Here is a 19,448-nt window from a genome sequence, read left to right as displayed (position 1 = left end):
TAATCATTTGGCCTTTATGTCCACCTCCTCAAATACACTTTATCATGATTTCCCCCTCGGCATTTGCTGACACGAAGAGGGAAGTGTTATTTTCCGACACCCGTACAAGTACTGTGGGACAGATTGCCAGAAGTTCAATATGTGGGGGATATTTTTGTATCTCAAAGCCTCATTTCCACCCATGCAATTCAGCGACGTCGGAGATGTTTTGTGCCCAATTCCATGCGCCTTTCGTGCTTGCTTGCTTTGTTTTTACAGTTTGCGACTCCTGACATGGTGGTACTTCTGTCGAGCGGCGCTGAACTTCCTGCCTCGCCGTTTTTCATTCCTAAATGTTTGCACTTTGCTATCAATGCGATCTGCAGTAACTGTCAGAGAGCTCTCAATTAAGAGGAAAATGTAGCTCTAGGGGACGGTGGCCTATCAAGAACGATTAGAAGGCTTTGCCTGAATTCCAAGGCAGGAGCTCCATCAAGCAGTTTATAATAGCTGTAGGAAACTGGCTTGTGTCTGTACAGAGTTCCTTGATAAACAGGCTTCTAAAAGTAGCAGGAGAGCCTTAAGAGTTGATTCTTCTCCAATAGGAACAGAAAACATTACAGCAGGGATGAGGAACTTACGGCCTCTCAGAAGTTGTGGGACTACAACTTCCATCATCCCTGATGATTGGCCATGCTATAACTAATTTTGGACTCACAGCTGTCCATGGAGGCACAGGTCAATTCTGTGTCCAGGGCAGCTGTCTACCAGCTCCATCTGGTACGCCACCTAAGATCTTACCTGCCTGTGGACTGTCTCACCAGAGTTTTCTCTAGTTATCTCCCAATTGGACTACTGAAATGTGCTCTACGTGGGGCTACCTTTGAAGGTGACCTGGAAACTACAACTAATCCAGAATGCAGCAGCTAGGCTGATGCCTGGGAGTGGCCACCGAGACCATATAACACCGGTCCTGAAAGACCTACATTGGCTCCCAGTACGTTTCCGAGCACAGTTCAAAGTGTTGCTGCTGACCTTTAAAGCCCTAAAAGCCCTAAAAGGCCCAGTATACCTGAAGGAGCATCTCTACCCGTCATTCAGCCCAGACACTGAGCTCCAGCTTCGAGGGCCTTCTGGCAGTTCCCTCACTGAGAGAAGTGAGGTTACAGGGAACCAGGCAGAGGGCCTCCTTGATAGTGGCACCCATCCTGTGGAATGTCCTCCCATCAGATGTCAAGGAAATAAATAACTATACAACTTTGAGAGGCTATCTGAAGGCAGCGCTGTATAGGAAATGTGTAATGCTTTGTTATGTTTTTATATATGTTGGAAGCCCAGTGAGCTGAGCGAGGTTCAAATGATGATGATGATGGTGATGATGATGATGATGATGATGATGGATGGGGACTGAGGCAACATCTACCTCAGATTTCCCAGCTCAGCATGAGAGCTTCAATAGCAGTACTCTCTATTTTTCCATGTAATATGGACTTAGGAGCACTGTTCCTTGGTGGGTTAGTTACTTCCACATCTTAGACAAACTCTTGTGCACAAGAAATGAACAATTGTTTCTTCTTATAGGTTCTGAATTATCTAAACAATGACTAACGTCAGTGCAGGTAAGAAAAGAAAATACTTTAAATTTTTATAATCTACAATTTTTATAATGTGTGTCCAGTTCTGGGCACCACAGTTCAAGAAGAACACTGACAAACTGGAACGTGTCCAGAGGAGGGCAACCAAAATGGTCAAAGGCCTGGAAACGATGCTTTATGAGGAACGGCTAAGGGAGCTGGGCATGTTTAGCCTGGAGAAGAGGAGGTTAAGGGGTAATATGATAGCCATGTTCAAATATATAAAAGGATGTCACATAGAGGAGGGAGAAAGGTTGTTTTCTGCTGCTCCAGAGAAGCGGACACGGAGCAATGGTTCCAAACTACAAGAAAGAAGATTCCACCTAAACATTAGGAAGAACTTCCTGACGACAGTAAGAGCTGTTCGACAGTGGAATTTGCTGCCAAGGAGTGTGGTGGAGTCTCCTTTGGAGGTCTTTAAGCAGAGGCTTGACAACCATATGTCAGGAGTGCTCTGATGGTGTTTCCTGCTTGGCAGGGGGTTGGACTCGATGGCCCTTGTGGTCTCTTCCAACTCTATGATTCTATGATTCTACTATGTTATTTATCTTATAGTACAGTGCATTGATTATTGCTTTCATTTTACGGATCAATGGTCTCGTTAGATAGTAAAATTCATGTTAAATTGCTGTTTTAGGGGTTGTTTTTAAAAGTCTGGAACGGATTTATCCATTTTGCATTACTTTCTATGGGAAAGAGTGCCTTGGTTTTGGAACAGACTTCCAGAATGGATTAAGTTTGAGAACCAAGGTACCACTGTATGTTTCTTGTCCATTGTAGCTATTCTGAGTTTTCGAACACCTGGCAAAAAAGCTCTTTATCGCCCTCACCTGGTAGTTAATGGAAGAGAAGCTTGGGCATCTTCACTGCACATTGCACAGCAATGAGTGACTCATGCATTCTCTGTTTAAAGTGCATATCTGCTACCCTCTGTGACCCACATGGGTGGAAATAATCCTGGCACTGATAAACGCCCATGGCTTGTAGGACAACCTGTGGGGGTTTGTGAAAGTGATATTTACCAAGCTGGCAAGTTAATTTAATCCTAATGAACAGGAACAAGCCACAAACCTTTTCAAGGCAGATTTGAACATGATAAGAAAGTGGAACGATGTCCAAAAAGAATGGAAGTGCTAAGAATCATACGTACCACAGGCAGGTTACATCTGGAGGGCCATATCTGACCCATCTCAGTTTTAAAATTGATTTTGAAGTTAGGATTTCCAGCTTTTCAGCCAGCCACTATAGCTGTGCCCTTCACAGTGGGTTGCAAACATATTGCAGGTGATATTTTATCTCCATGCAGTGAGAGAAAAGATCTACCTGCTGATTTGTGAAGATCGAACTACTGCTAAATGCAGGAGAGCTGGCCAGGCTCTGTCCATTTGGTAACTTTACTCGAATCTATTTATTTGTGAAGCTCCTCTTGGCCCTGGCAAATTATAATTACAGATAATATCCCATACTCTCAAAAGACACGAAAACATTAAAGAGGTTTTTTCCTTCCAACAGCATGTGCTAGGCTGCATTTGTTTAATTTAAACTTAGGTAAAGGCCGACTCTGGGGTTGCGGCGCTCATCTCACTTTATTGGCCGAGGGAGCCAGCGTACAGCTTCCGGGTCATGTGGCCAGCACGACTAAGCCGCTTCTGGCGAACCAGAGCAGCACACAGAAACACTGTTTACCTTCCCACTGGAGCAGTACCTATTTATCTACTTGCAGTGGTGTGCTTTCGAACTGCTAGGTTGGCAGGAGCAGGGACCGAGCAACGGGAGCTCACCCCATCGCGGGGATTCGAACCACCGACCTTGTGATCGGCAAGTCCCAGGCTCTGTAGTTTAACCCACAGCGCCACCCGTATCCCTAAGTTAAACTTACCTCACATGAATTAGCAATGATGTTTGGAAGTGTGTAAACTGCTTTGGGGTTTTATGTGAACCGTGTAGAGGTTTTTGGGGGATTAAGCAGCATAGAAAAAGCTGTTTAAAAATAAAGGCTTGTATTTCAAAGTTATTGAAATACAATTAACCAGCTAAATATCAGAGTGTTAACTTCAGAGTTTAAGTTCAGAACCTGTGGAATCACGGTTTCATCAAAATCTTGATGTCATCTGATTCACTCGAAAATGGTGCCAAACACCTGCAAATGGTGTCAAACACTCTGTAACACTTAGTGAAGCAAATGTCATGTTTCAGGCACGCCAAAAAATGAGCCCTCAGCACCCTGACCCGCGGATCATGGTTTGACCAACCAAACGTTTTGCCAAACAAACCTCGGAGGGAGCTTGTGCCAGTGTTTGGATCCACTTTCGTGTGAATCGGATGATGTTGGGTTTTAAATCTTGACGCCATGGATTAGGGCGCCGCGGGGATCATTTTGTAGGGCACTGTGAAACGTGTTGTTTTAACCGCTAAACGTTGCAGTGAGACTCGTGTCAACATTTGCAGCCGCTTTGGAGAGAATTGAATGACATCAGAGTTAATTGAAAACTCATCAGTTACAGTTGCAAATGGCAACAAAATATCTGTGCAAGGAAAAGGAGCAGGTTCGCTCAAGTTTGTGGCAAGTAGAAAAACTGTTTGTAAAGAAGTGAGAGATGGAGTTTACTTGCCCGAATTAAGTTTGCTGAGTGCGACAACCCTGACCAAGCGTGGCTTTAATGCAAATTTGAATCACAACAAACGTGGTTGCCAAAGGTGGTGTTTTGTATGGACAAAATTTTGAAAACAATGGATCTGTTGGGGGGAGGCTTGTGTGCAGACCTGCAAAAAAGTGGGGCATATAATATTAATTATTATATTACAATATAATTATATTATATGGGGTGTGGGGATCTAAGTGGATGAGCTACTTGTCCTCCCTCAATCATTTATATTCCTAGGAGTTTATGGGTGGTGTGTTTTAGCTGGGTAAAGGTAAAGGTAAAGGTACCCCTGCCCGTACGGGCCAGTCGTGTCCGACTCTGGGGTTGCGTGCTTATCTCGCTCAAGAGGCCGTGAGCCGGCGCTGTCCGAAGACACTTCCAGGTCACGTGGCCAGCGTGACGAAGCTGCAGCTGGCGAGCCAGCACCAGCGCAGCACACGGAAACGCCGTTTACCTTCCCACTAGAAAGCGGTACCTATTTATCTACTTGCACTTAAGAGTGCTTTCGAACTGCTAGGTGGGCAGGAGCTGGGACCGAACGACGGGAGCTCACCCCGCCGCGGGGATTCGAACTGCCGACCATATGATCGGCAAGTCCTAGGCACTGAGGTTTTACCCACAGCGCCACCCACGTCCCTTTTAGCTGGGTATATAAATTATAAAAAAGAAAAAGAAGAAAAGGTTTGGTGAGACCTACATTGGCTCCCAGTACGTTTCCGAGCACAATTCAAAGTGTTGGTGCTGACCTTTAAAGCCCTAAACGGCCTCGGTCCAGTATATCTGAAGGAGCGTCTTCTCCCCCATCGTTCTGCCCGGACACTGAGGTCCAGCTCCGAGGGCCTTCTGGCGGTTCCCTCACTGCGAGAGGCCAAGTTACAGGGAACCAGGCGGAGGGCCTTCTCGGTAGTGGCGCCTGCCCTGTGGAACGCCCTCCCATCAGATGTCAAAGCAATAAACATCTACCTGACATTCAGAAGACATCTGAAGGCAGCCCTGTTCAGGGAAGTTTTTAATACGTGATATTTTAGTGTATCTTTCATCTTCGTTGGAAGCCACCCAGAGTGGCTGGGGAGACTCAGCCAGATGGGCAGGGTACAAATAATAAATTATTATTATTACTATTATTATTATTATTATTATTATTATGAGAGGAATGGATATGAAACCTTGTAAAGTTGACCTGAATAGTGAAATATCCCAGGTGGGGCTTGGTAGCTTAGGAATCAGGTGTGTGATGCTTCAGCTGGAGAAGACTCAGGTGAGGGTCAGATGCCTCGTAAAGCCCAGAGGATATAATCCTGGCCAGACCTGCGTCTCATCGTAGAACATAAAATGAGCCCTCATCGTCCGATTCACTCAAAAACGGTGCCAAACACCTGCAAAAATGAGCCCTCAGAGCCCTAACTCCACTGTAAACCAGCCCAGATTCATGTGTGCAGCTGGACCCTGCGGTTTCAATCAGTTCAGCTCTATGTATTCCCCAAAGGGTAAAATTTGGCCTCTTGACACTCAGTTCTATGTATAAACACGGACTGATCCTGCCTGCGGTCACAAACACAACATACATAATGCTGAAAGCACTTTATTAATTGCATCATTCCATGTGTCACATATTAATTGCAGGCAAATTAAAGAGGAGAAACAACCTCTGCAATAACTGTCCCTGGAGATCTGCCTTCTAGCTTTTCGAGTGTGTAGCCTGCAAGAGTAACAGCACAATCCTGCGCTTATTTACTCAGAAGCAGGTCCCACTGGGCGCAATGATACGTATTCTCAGATAAGTGAATGTAGGCTTGCTGCCTTGGTGGGGCGGGGGCGGGGAGAGAAGCAGCCATTTGTGGTGAGGGCAACAGCAAGTGAAATGAAGATGAATCAATGGGGAGGAGGACAGGGCTCCTGCCCCTTCCATCCCCCCAAAGTAGCTGTATTGATCTGTTGCAGATCAATTGGTTATCTCCCGCTTGGACTACTGCAATGCACTCTACGTGGGGCTACCTTTGAAGGTGACCCGGAAACTACAACTAATCCAGAATGCACCAGCTAGACTGGTGACTGGGAGCAGCCGCCGAGACCATATAACACCAGTCCTGAAAGACCTACATTGGTTCCTAGTACGTTTCTGAGAACAATTCAAAGTGTTGGTCTGACATTTAAAGCCTAAACGGCCTCAGCCCAGTATATCTGAAGGAGCGTCTCCGCCCTCATCGTTCATCCCGGACACTAAGGTCCAGCTCCGAGGGCCTTCTAGCAGTTCCCTCACTGTGAGAAGTGAGGCTACAGGGAACCAGGCAGAGGTCTTTTAGGAGACATCTGAAGACAGCCCTGTTTTTGATGCTTGATGTTTTATTGTGTTTTTAATATTCTGTTGGGAGCTGGGGTATAAATAATAATTTATTATTATTATTATTATTATTAGGCAAAAAGTTCCCTGCATTGCAAGGGGGTTGGACTAGATGATCCTTGGGGATCCCTTCCAACTCTGCATATTCAATGATGAGACGGGCCAAAGGTCACCCAGTGAGGTGTCAGTGGGGATTCCCCCAGGGCAGTCCCAGGGAGGCCATTTCCTCCTCGTTTTCCTGCCTCCCTCTCCACCGCCTCGGGGCGCGTTTAATTTCATAGTCTTGAACTGCTTTTCCCATACTCCCACTGCGGTGTGAGATCTCCTCCTACCGCCCTGGAGGAAGCGACTTCCTTCCCCCGCGGTTGGGAGGAGCGCCTTGATCTCCTCCGCCCCCTCCAGCCCCGGCTAGCCGATCCCCCATCGCCAGGGCGCCACCAATGCGCAATTGCGCGCACAACACAAGCGCCGGGCAAGTCGGTTCTCTCCATCCAGGCCTCGGCCGCCGCGGCTCTCGGCGCTTTCCGAGGCATCGCTTTGTTCAAACAGCGGCGGGCAATGCAGCTGGGATCCGGCGCGACCCGGCAGCGGCTGCCGCCGTATTTGGTGCTCCTGCCGCTGCTGTGCGCCCTAGCGGCGGTTCGTCAGGTCCGGTCCGGTGGCGCCCCGGCATTGCTCGCAGGTAAAGCGGCTGGAGGATAACGCGCTGTTGGGCAGCGATCCTGAACTGCCTTTCTCAGCTTTGGGTCCCTAGAGGTTGATGGACTACAGCTCCCATCGTCCCTCGCCACTGGTCCTGCTAGCCAGGGATGATGGGAGTTGTAGTCCAACCAAACCTCTTGGGGACCCAAGGTTGAGAAAGGTGGTCGGATTTACCTCTGAGTAGACATGCATCCGATTCAGGGCTAGGCTGCAGTCCTAGGACCATAGGAGCCAGCTCCGAGGGGGACCATAGGAGCCAACTTTGAGGGGGCTGAGGTCCCTTTGCCCCCCAAATATTTGTGGGGGGACCGGGGCCCCCCGAAAGTAGATGGGCCTTGCCATTCAAATGGTCAAATGGTGTGCTTGTGCTGCGTCATGTTCAAGTGGAGCAGGGCTTATCTGGACTTGCCCCCCCCTCCAATCTTGTATCCAAATTGCCACTCCTGCCTTTGACGTTGGGGACAGGAGAAGCTGTAGTGCTTCCAGACGCTGTTGGACTAATGGGGGTTGGACTAGATGACCCCTGGGATACCTTCCAACACTATGATTCTTTGGTTCTGAAGGTCCACAGGTTCCCCATACCTGCTACTGCCATTCAGTAGGAATTTATGTAATTTGTGTAAACATGGGATAGGCTTGTGTGTTTACTTTTTCTCTCTGGTTGTGCGTTCAGTACTTTGTCTTGGCAGTACTTTGCTGCCCATAAATATTCCCGTTGTGTGCAAATGTCAATCAACCCTTGGCCTGTGATCCGGTAACCAGAATATGGGAGACTAAATAGCTTCATGGTGGTGCTGTGGTCTAAACCACAGAGCCTAGGACTTGTCAATCAGAAGGTTGGCGGTTCGAATCCCTGCGACGGGGTGAGCTCCCGTTGCTCGGTCCCTGCTCCTGCCAACCTAGCAGTTTGAAAGCACGTCAAAGTGCAAGTAGATAAATAGGTACCGCTCCGGTGGGGAGGTAAACGGCGTTTCCGTGCGCTGCTCTGGTTTGCCAGAAGCAGCTTGGTCATGCTGGCCACATGACCCGGAAGCTGTATGCCAGCTCCCTCGGCCAATAAAGCGAGATGAGCGCCACAACCCCAGAGTCGGTCACGACTGGGCCTAATGGTCAGGGGTCCCTTTACCCTTTACCTTTATGTACATGTTTATGTGAGGCACCCTGTGATCTCCCATCCACACTACTGATCAGAAGCTCTGTTAACCGCAAGCCTAAAGGCTGGCATCCCCTCAAAGTCTCTCCCAAAGTTTTGTGCTGGTTTGTAACTCTGAGATTCAGTTCTGCATCATCAGATGCTTTAAAACAATTCTCGGGGCACAATGATCTTGATCTAAGATATATGTGTCAGCTTGCATTTCTTAGCAAAGAAAGTATTGATCTGATGTGTAGAGATCTTTCCTATTCTAATTAATTCAAGAGGCTTCTGGAGAAGCTTCTCTGCATGAAAGAAGCAAGCAGAAGGTTCATGATGTTTGAGTACAGCTGGTTTAAACTGGTTCTCTTCTCACCTTTTCTGTTAAGGTCATGCTGACTATAAAAGTAGGGCCAGAAGGAGCCTGGGTTTCACTTTCTATCTCTCTTCCTTCTGCTGAGCTGTTCCGAACATAGTATGCTTAGTGTTAATGTTTAGACTTACTATAAGTTATTGTAAGCTTAAGTTAAGTCTGCTGCAACTGGATTTCTTATGGACAGTGCCAATCCTGAATGTATTGGATTTGTGACCATTATGCTCATTTGTCTTCAGTAGCAGCAAAGCTCTGCTGGATGAAATACAATTGCCTCTGTGTTGTAAGTTTTTACTCTGCTAACTATACATTGGAATCTACTCTGGATCAATATTGGGTAGAATCCCATGACAATATGAACTTGTGCCCGAGAAGGGTTGGCTGATGTTACGGAAGACTTAAAGCAGTGGTTCCCAAATGGTTTGGTATGGTGACCCACAAATCCCAATTTACCTAATATGCATCTGTCAGGGGTTCAGAAGGAGAGACACAGGAGGGGGAGCAAATGGAGAGTGAGGAGGAGGAGTACGAGGGGGGCGCAGGCAGTGACAGTGGCCAGAGTTATTCCACAAGCCTCTCTAGCGAATCGGAGGACTCACAGAAGGGAGCGCCGGTGGCCAGAGCAAGGGAGATTCCAAGGGAGAAACCTCAAGAGGGAGGGGCCAGCGGGGAGTCCCTGAACAGCAGCTGGAGATCAGGGCCAGCGTCTCCACCAGAGCGCAGTGGGGAGGGGGAGTCCCAGGAGTCGGGACCAGTGTCCTCACCACCAGAGGGAGGAGAGGAGTCAGGTTTGGCAACACCCACATCAGGAAGCGGGGAAACGGTCAGAAGGAAAGTCACCGGCTGGGCGCGCGCGCCAAGTTCAAATGTACAGGAGCGCGGCACAGCGGGGAGCCCGGGAAGGGAGCCAGGTCCTAAAGCCCGCCGGAGGGAGGGGCAAGACTCAGGAGGCTCCGCGTCAGAGGAGTCCAGGAAGGAGGGAACCCCAGAGGGCAGAAGGACCCAACGCAGGAAAGAGCAGCGCAAGAGGTGGAGCCGGGCTAGAATCTTAAACTGGTGTGGGTGGAGCAGTGAGTCAGAGGGGACTTAGCCGGTCTAGCGTTAAGACGTGGGCCTGCGCGCCCAGAGCTTGAAAATGGAAACTAAACTTCAATAAAGACTTTTGTATATAATATCCACCGGGCGTTGGTCCTCTGTGAGCTGGGACCTAGCGGCAGTCCTGACAGTAAGTCCCCTCTCCATTTTCACCAATTTTGCAACCTCGTGGAGTGCGGGAAAGCAGCGAGGGGTGAAGATTGGTGCTTCGCGAGCTCACGAAAAACAGGGAAATGACTACCGAAGAGAGGATAGCGAGTTTGCAAAACGCAGTGACGCAGTTGACTGCAGAAATTGCGGCTTCCAGAAAGAAAGAACAGGAAGCAGCCGCTGCCTGCCAGGATCTGCGAACCAGGTTAGAAGTGCTAAGTACACAGAGGCTACCCGCCACCAGACCAGAAGGGATTGGGCTGGGAAACAGAGGAGGGAGCCTGGTATCTCACTTCAATGGGGACCTGCAGGAGTATCCTAACTTCAGAGCAGATGTGATTTATGCATTGCAGCTGCTTGACAAAGACTTTAAAAATGAGGAAGAGAGAGTGGGATTTATTATTTCGCATTTACGGGGGGAGGCAAAATCGTGGCTGCGCAATCTATGGAGAGACAAGGATCCAGCCCTCCAAAATGCGACTGCCTTCATTAAAGTGATGGATGCGTGTTTTTTATCTGAGATTGATGTGGATATCGCTAGGAGGGAGATTCACGGACTAAGACAAGGTAAAGCCACTGTGAGGCAATATCATTCACGTTTTTTCGGATTGGTGAATGTACTAGCCTGGGAGAAAGAATCGCCTGCCGTCAGAGACCTGTTCTGGGAGGGGTTGAGCGGAGCTGTGAAAGACGAGATCGCAAGGGGGGGAAGACCCCAAACCACCAAGGAAGTGGTGGAACGGGCACTCTCCATTGGGGTTCGGTTGGAAGGACGCCCTTGGGGCAGGGAGGAAGGGCATTTGGGACGCACGCCAGAGAGAGGACTGCCTCCCTTCCCCAAGGAGGCGGCGCGCGCTCGATCCATGCCTCCGCTGGGAGGGGGAGAGGAGCCGATGGAGATAGGTGGTGCTAAGGCTCACTCCACAGTCGGAGCCCTAACTCCGGGAGCAGTCAAGATGAAGCCTCCTAGAGGAACCAGGAAGTGCTACATCTGCGACAGTGCTCAGCATATGGCAAAAGAGTGTCCCCAGCGGTTTCACAAGCATACTGCAGCCGCAGCGACAGTAACAGACGCAATTCAGCAGAGGGAGTCGCAGCAGGAAAACTCCACTGTCTGGCTGGAGATGGCGTCTCTGGGGACCAGCCAGACAAGTCAGTGAAGCAATCCCCAGGGATCTTACAGCCCACCGACCCCCTCCCACCCAAACCAGTAGTGCAGCTCACCGCATCCCTTCAGCTCCCCAATGGGCTACTTGTGGAAATTCCCATCACCATCGACTCGGGGAGCAATGCAGATTTTATAGACATGCAGTTCCTCCAGCAACATGGCATAGCCCTTCTGCCAGCGGCGGTACCTCTGAAAGTCGTCACAGTGGACGGCAGGGAGCTACTGGGAGGGCAAGTGCTACAGCAGACGCCGCCAATGGTGATGCGCATTGGAAACCACCGTGAGGTGATCAGCTTCAACGTCACCCGCCTGTCAGACACGCCCATAGTGTTGGGAATGAGTTGGCTGGATAGGCACAGCCCGGCATTAGCTTGGTACCAGCGGCAACTGACCTTCGGCTCCTCTTACTGCGCAGAACACTGCATCCTGGCGGACTTGGAAGATGAGGGGCACGAGGATGGACCACAGCTGAACTTGGGCATGTTGCAAGCGGTGCCTAACAAATACAAGGAGTTTTTGGAGGTCTTCTGCGAGAAAGAGGCGGATAAGCTGCCACCCCACAGACCCTACGACTGCAAGATCGACCTCCTGCCCGGGGCGACGCTCCCGACGGGGAAACTGTACTCCATGTCTGAGGATGAATTGCAAGAGCTCAGGGAGTTCATAGATCACAACCTGAAGCGGGGATTCATCCGGGAGTCCAAGGCGGCAGGAGGCAGTCCAGTGTTCTTTGTAAAGAAGCGGGACACGCCCCAAAAGAGGCTGGTCGTTGATTTCCGCTTCTTGAACCTCAAGACCAAGCCCTCAGCCTTCCCTATGCCCAAGATCGATGACCTGCTGGCGACGGTGAGGAAGGGTCGCATCTTTACCAAGTTGGATCTGCGCGGAGCGTACAATCTCATTCGCGTACGGGAAGGCGACGAGTGGAAAACAACCATGTTTACGCCGCTGGGCACTTATGAATACAGAGTTATGCCTTTTGGATTAAAAAATGGTTCCCACTGCTTTCAAGCCTTCATGCATCATGTCTTGGCGGGTCTCCTCTACAAGAAGTGCGTCTGCTTCCTGGATGACATCCTAATCTTCTCGGAATCGCCGGAGGCTCACGAGAGAGATGTTAGGGAAGTTCTGCAGAGGCTGCGGGAGCACAGGCTGTACGCCAAGCTGGAGAAGTGCCAGTTCGACAAGACGGAGGTGGATTTCTTGGGCTACAAACTGTCCGACAAGGGACTGGCTATGGACGGTGCCAAGGTACGTGCAGTACTGGATTGGAAGAGCCCACGCAATAGGAAGGAAGTACAGAGGTTTGTCGGTTTTGCCAACTTTTATCGCAAGTTCATCAAGGGTTTCGCCATGCAGACAGCGGCCATCACCGACACCCTCAGTTCCAAGAAGAAGAGGTTCATCTGGACGGAGCAGGCAGAGCAGTCCTTTCAGAAGCTCAAGCAGCTCTTCACTTCCGAAGAGAACCTACTGCACGTAAATCCCAGCAGGCCCATGAGAGTGGAGACGGACGCCTCAGACAGGGCCGTGGGAGCCGTTCTGTTGCAGCAAGACCACCAGGGGGACTGGAAGCCGTGCGCTTTCTACTCCAGAAAACTCAGCAAAGCGGAGCAGAACTACACCATTTGGGACAGGGAGTTGCTGGCCATACATGCAGCCTTCAAGGCGTGGCGGCACTTCCTCGTCGGAGCCAAGCACACGGTGCAGGTCCGCACAGACCATAAGAACTTGGAGTACTGGCGCACGGCGAGGTTCCTGAACCAGCGACACATCCGCTGGGCGGAGTTCTTTGCAGATTTCGACTTCAGAATTGAGTACATCCCAGGAAACAGCAACGTCTTGGCGGACGCGCTGTCCAGAAAACCGCAGTATCTGGAGGCAGAGGCACCGGCGGCGGCCAAGCACATTTTCACACCACAGGCGTGGGCATGCGCGTCAGCCACGGTGGACCTGGACGCGGTGCGCCGCGCGCTGCAAACGGACTCGTTCGCCCGAGCCAAGATGGAGGAGGTGTGCAGTGGCAAGGCGAGGGGCGACGAATTCCAAGTGCGCGACGGCCTGCTCCTACGCAAGGGAGTCCTCTACGTACCAGGAGACAGCCTCTGCGCGAAGGTCCTGCAACAGCTGCACGACGCGCCCAGCGCGGGGCACTTCGGCAAGGAGAAGACGGTGGACTTAGTAGCCAGAGACTTTTGGTGGCCTAAGATGCGGGGGGATGTCGCGGACTATGTCAATAGGTGCGACACCTGCCAAAGGGCTAAGCCTGTGCACCAGCCGCCGGCGGGCCTGTTGGAACCGCTACAGACACCGTTCGTACCGTGGGAGAGGGTGGCCCTGGACTTTGTCACAGATCTACCCAGCTCAAGGGGCAAGACGGCAGTGCTCGTGGTAGTGGACCTGTTCACCAAGATGGCCCACTTCATTCCGTGCGCGAAGGTGGCCACGGCCGAGCAGACCGCTAAGATGTTCATTGACCACGTGTTCAAGGTGCACGGCCTACCACGGTCTATTTTGTCCGACCGGGGGCGCCAGTTCATCTCCAACTTCTGGCAAAAGCTGATGGGATTCCTGAACGTCAAGGTCAGCCTGGCGTCGGCGAGACACCCGCAAACTAACGGGCAGGCGGAAAGGGTCAACGCCATCATGCAGCAGTACCTGAGATGCTACGCGAACCAGCAGCCATCGACCTGGGTGGACTATCTACCGTTGGCCGAGTTTGCCTACAACAACACGAAGCACGGGTCCACGGGGGTGACCCCATTTTTCGCCAACTACGGGAGGCATCCCAGAACCTTCCCGGGTCTGGACACAGTGCGGGAGGGGGAGCCACAGGGAGCAGAGGAAGTGGCAGCGGAGTTGCAGGAGATCCACGAGCAGCTCAGGAGGCAGTTAGAGTTGGCAAAACAGGCTTACAAAGTGCAGGCAGATCGACACAGGAGGGTTGGGGAGGACATCCAGGTGGGAGACTGGGTCTGGTTGGCAGCACAAGCAGTTCCAGCCAGATCGTTAGCCAAGAAGAAACTAGGGCACAAGCAGCTAGGGCCTTACCAAGTAGAGGCGCAGATCAACCCAGTGGCCTTCCGGTTGACACTCCCGGAGGGTTCCAGAATGCACCCGGTCTTTCATAGATCAGTGCTCACGCCCTACAGAGAGCCCCACAGGTTTCAAGCACCGGGGAAGGCGCCAGACCCGCTCAGAGAAGCGCCCAAAAAAGGGGGGTCGCCGCAAGGGGAGCCACTTAATGAAGCCACTGAGATTTTAGACTCAAGGTGGGGGGAGGACGGGATTGAATATCTTCTCGCCACAGAGGACACCCCGGCCAGCGCCAACAGGTGGGTGCCGGATTACGCAGTGGAAGAGCAGTTGCTCAAGGAAGAATTCCACACACTTTTCCCGCACAAGCCTATGCCGGCGGGCTTTTTCGAGGATTGTTTGTTCACACCCACACTCTCGGCCAGCACTTTCCGGGGTTTCTCGTCAGCTGAGGACTCGGCTCCGGGAGGCAGCTCTCCGGAGGGATCACTTTCAGGTTTTGGCACGGGGGGATCTTATTGGTGGGAGGACCAACCCGAAGTGGGCTGGCGCAGAGACATGCCGAAGGGGCCCTGGGAGGTGGACCCCCATCAAGCAACAGGGGGAGGAGGGCTCTTGGGTGATTTGGGGTCGAGCGCAGATTTCGAGCACACCGCGCAGGAGATGGAAGCGGAGGAGGTCGTCGTCGACGAGCCCATGGGGGACTTCCCGGACTTATCTCGATGGTTGCAAGCCTCAGGGGACGAGCTGTATCCTGGACTCACCCCTACAACAATGGAGCACCCGGAACCCGCACCGGAAGAGGGGGAGGGGGGAAGGGGGGGCTTCGAGGGGGGGATGGATGTCAGGGGTTCAGAAGGAGAGACACAGGAGGGGGAGCAAATGGAGAGTGAGGAGGAGGAGTACGAGGGGGGCGCAGGCAGTGACAGTGGCCAGAGTTATTCCACAAGCCTCTCTAGCGAATCGGAGGACTCACAGAAGGGAGCGCCGGTGGCCAGAGTAAGGGAGATTCCAAGGGAGAAACCTCAAGAGGGAGGGGCCAGCGGGGAGTCCCTGAACAGCAGCTGGAGATCAGGGCCAGCGTCTCCACCAGAGCGCAGTGGGGAGGGGGAGTCCCAGGAGTCGGGACCAGTGTCCTCACCACCAGAGGGAGGAGAGGAGTCAGGTTTGGCAACACCCACATCAGGAAGCGGGGAAACGGTCAGAAGGAAAGTCACCGGCTGGGCGCGCGCGCCAAGTTCAAATGTACAGGAGCGCGGCACAGCGGGGAGCCCGGGAAGGGAGCCAGGTCCTAAAGCCCGCCGGAGGGAGGGGCAAGACTCAGGAGGCTCCGCGTCAGAGGAGTCCAGGAAGGAGGGAACCCCAGAGGGCAGAAGGACCCAACGCAGGAAAGAGCAGCGCAAGAGGTGGAGCCGGGCTAGAATCTTAAACTGGTGTGGGTGGAGCAGTGAGTCAGAGGGGACTTAGCCGGTCTAGCGTTAAGACGTGGGCCTGCGCGCCCAGAGCTTGAAAATGGAAACTAAACTTCAATAAAGACTTTTGTATATAATATCCACCGGGCGTTGGTCCTCTGTGAGCTGGGACCTAGCGGCAGTCCTGACAGCATCCATTTATTGTCATTTGAAATTAGACCTTAGGTCAGCAAACTTTTTCAGCAGGTCCACTGTCCCTCAGACCTTGTGGGGGGCAGGACTATATTTTGAAAAAGAAAAAGAAAAGAAATAACAAATTCCTATGCCCCACAAATAACCCAGAGATGTATTTCAAATAAAAGGACACATTCTACTCATTTAAAAACACGCTGATTCCCGGACCGTCCACGGGCTGGATTGAGAAGGCAGTTGGGCCGGATCCAGCCCCCGGGCCTTAGTTTGCCTACCCATGCCTTAGGTCTTTGGCAGTTGCTGGGTTCATGCATTTTAACTGCAAGCTTGCCTGTTTTCAAGCAGCATGTGTGGCACCAAAGCAAAAAAAATAAAAATGTAATGGCCCTATTTGTGGAAATATTTACAGTACTTCCAGAGTCATTTACACTTTAGTTTGTGCGGCGGGTGCTGCGTTTAGGGATACTTATCAGCCAAGGAGAGCAATTTAAAAAGTAACAACCCCTTCGCTAACGAAATCAGTAAGATGAGATCCAAATATTTTAATCTGTTCAACTGCTGTTTCCAGTCATGTTGCAGTACTTTCTCTTAAGCCCAGATACAGTGGTACCTCGGGTTAAGTACTTCATTCGTTCCGGAGGTCCGTTCTTAACCTGAAACTGTTCTTAACCTGAAGCACCACTTTAGCTAATGGGGCCTCCTGCTGCCGACGTGCTGCGATTCCTGTTCTCATCCTGAAGCAAAGTTCTTAACCTGAGGTACTATTTCTGGGTTAGCGGAGTCTATAACCTGAAGCATCTGTAACCCGAGGTACCACTGTATGCAGAAGCTGAATGTTATTCCACAGTAGCAAGAGCAATGCATCTTCTCATCTTCAGAAACACTCTCCACACACAGATCTTATGGCCCCTGGGACCTTAGCCTGAATAGTGTAGCATGAATTCAAGTTACGACATGAAAAGCCAATGCCAGGTTTACTTCCAGCCTTATAGTGGGGCTGCAGGCCAGGCAGTTGCACCAATGCAATTTTTCATGGGCTGCATGCCTGCAGCCTAACACAGTAAAGCATATTTGTCTATTTTTTGCTGGGAGGGGGAAGGGGGGGAAAACTGGAATAATATGATTCTGGTCACCTGTTGAGGATTGGACAGGAAGACTCACAACAGCTTCTGTGTTGGAACAGTCTCAGCGGTAAGAATTTGGGGGTTTAGCAGTGGATTTTGCAGTGCCAGCATATCACACCTATTAAAAATACGCTGCCAATCAAGGTTTGCAACTGGGAAAATCTGTGTATACTGCAGATTACATATAGCAGCAGGAAAATGTCCGAGCGACTTGCATGCATCTCCAGACTTTGTGACGCCTTCTTCTTTCTCCGTCTAGAGAATAACTGTAGGCACTTGGAGACGATGGACGTCAGCCATGGTTCAGAACTGGCTTGCTACTGCTACATTCCGCATGGAAAGATACACCTGAAAAATATTTGGTCAACTATTCAGGTACAGCCTCAGTCCATGACTCATTCGTCCCAAGGGAACGTGGTGACTGTTCTTCTCCCTAAAGAATACAGTTCTCACGATGGAAGACTAATGTATTGGAAGACAACTGCCACATGTTGGCATTCGGAAATGCCAGTATGGGTGTTGTGTAGGAGAATATGGGAGGTGTGACGTGCTTTCCTTTCTATTGTGGGTAGGGAACTTTTGTGACATATCAACACCTTTCTTTTGAGTGGGCCTCTTTGCAAGACAAGCGCAGGAACAAATGTAAAAATCAGCATATGGTATCATAAATATTTCTCAGCAGCGAGTGTATCTCTCTAACAGCAAAACAATACAACGAGAGGAAAGGCGGCAGCAAGAATCTTAGTATTCTATCCCAACCAAAGTGCACTGGCAGACAAAATTACTAGAATGTACGGAATTAGCAAAGATAACGGGAAGAATTAGAGATCATACAGACCAAACATTTATTAGAGAGCGGGATATTTACAGAAAATATCTTAAAGAGCATTGTAAAAATGTGAATTCTCTGGCAGGCTTAGAAGGACCCCTGTAGAAACACAGAAAATCTTATAGAATTAATGATACAGGATAAGACTGGAGTGATAACGAAAAGTGTGTTACATAAAAGTAACCCAGGACCCTCGATGGTGTGACTGGAAGTCATAATAAAAGTTGTGTTGCAAGAAATCCACTTAGTTTTTGGAATTTGTATTACCTTTTGGTTTTTCGTTAGTTGACTGTTTTTTCTTTTTTAAAAAAACTAATAAAGCAATAAAAAGAAGAGGAAAGGCAGATGTACAGCTAAATCTGCTTTTGGGAGTCTTTGTTGCAGGTCAGCGAGCAGAAATTTTGGACAATGGGATTTAGGGCGTTGTGTTTAATGGGACTTAACTTCCCAGTATGTATGTTCTGGTCCACATCTTAAGGCTGAAATCCCAAATTCTTTCCTGGGAGTCCCATTGCACTCAATAGGACTTACCTCAGACTAGATATGTACAGGACAGCATGGCATGTAGACATCTCCACTGCAAGCCTAGGTTGATTTTGTACTCAGAATCTTGGGAATTTTAGTTTTGGGGAGGGAGATCTGCCCTGTGCCGCAGATCTAAAGTTCCCAAGCTCCTCTGGAGAGACAGAATAACTGATAAATCAGGTTGTTGGATAGATCTGTCCCTCTGGGCTCAATCAGAGTGCCTTCAACACACAGACTTTCTGAAAAGAGCGGGAACATGGAATAAGTATCTCCCACTTCTGGGTAATATAGCAATGTGGTTCTCCAGATATTGTTGGACTCTCAACTCCTATGAGCCTCTGGCAGGATGGCCAGCAATCAGGCATGATGGGAACCATAGACTAGCAACAAGCAAAGGGTTGCAGCCTACCTATCCCTGCTGCAAAAGGCAATAGCTCTCCACCCCCAAGGTATTTTGATCCAAGGTTCTCTTCTTCAGCTCTGCTATTTGCGTTCAAAGAGAACGGACAAAACAGAAGGCTTGGAAATCAAACCAGCTTATCCTGGTCCCTCACAGAAGCCTTATTGGGGCATGCCGCTTGTACGTAGATCCTACACGTGAGCAAGGAGAAAGGACAATAGCCTTTATTGCTATTCTCCTGCTCCACAACTTGGAAGCTGAAGTAGGAGCCTCCATGACTTGTGGAGCAGAGACTCCATGCTTCAGATTTCCCCCTCCAACCCCTGGAGGTTGCTGGAAACAGTGGCAAGGGAGAGTATTGTTGTGCTCAGGTCTGCCTTGTGGTCATGGGGCTTCCCAGAGGCTTCTTCTTTCTTCTTTGGCGATCACTTGTAGCTGAGTAGGATTGTCTTCCATGAACACGGTTTTAACAGTGAGAGCGTAAGTGACTGTGGAGGCCAATTCTGGATCCACACGTCCTTCCACAGTGGGGATATAGGTTGATCACAGTGAGGGTTTGCCAAGTGTGCCTTCCGCTTAGCTCGTTTCTCCCTTTCGTCCTGAGTTCCAGCGTCTTCAAAGCCCATGACACCTTGGGTAAAGGCTGTTCTCCAACTGGAGCGCTCGCAGGCCAGTGTTTCCCAGTTGTCGGTGTTTATACGACATTTTTAA

At 50.3% G+C, this 19,448-nt stretch overlaps 1 protein-coding gene across 3 annotated transcripts in view; it reads left to right on the top strand.

The window, feature by feature from the left end:
- The window catches only part of NEMP2 (nuclear envelope integral membrane protein 2), a 107,780-nt gene that overhangs the window by 74,576 nt on the left and 13,756 nt on the right, over positions 1-19,448 (top strand). The window contains exons 1-2 of one of the 3 annotated variants that reach the window (XM_083712269.1): positions 6,963-7,281; positions 17,243-17,358. In XM_083712269.1, coding sequence (XP_083568395.1) covers positions 7,158-7,281; positions 17,243-17,358 — 240 coding nt within the window. In that variant the 5' untranslated portion in view covers positions 6,963-7,157. Of the gene's footprint in view, positions 1-6,933; positions 7,282-17,242; positions 17,359-19,448 lie in introns of those variants that run through there. The other 2 variants (XM_083712267.1, XM_083712268.1) reach the window with 2 other exon arrangements.

Source organism: Podarcis gaigeae, assembly GCF_964106915.1.
Source record: "Podarcis gaigeae genome assembly, chromosome: 1".
Taxonomy (NCBI): domain Eukaryota; kingdom Metazoa; phylum Chordata; class Lepidosauria; order Squamata; family Lacertidae; genus Podarcis; species Podarcis gaigeae.
This window is presented reverse-complemented; position numbering and strand designations above follow the sequence as displayed.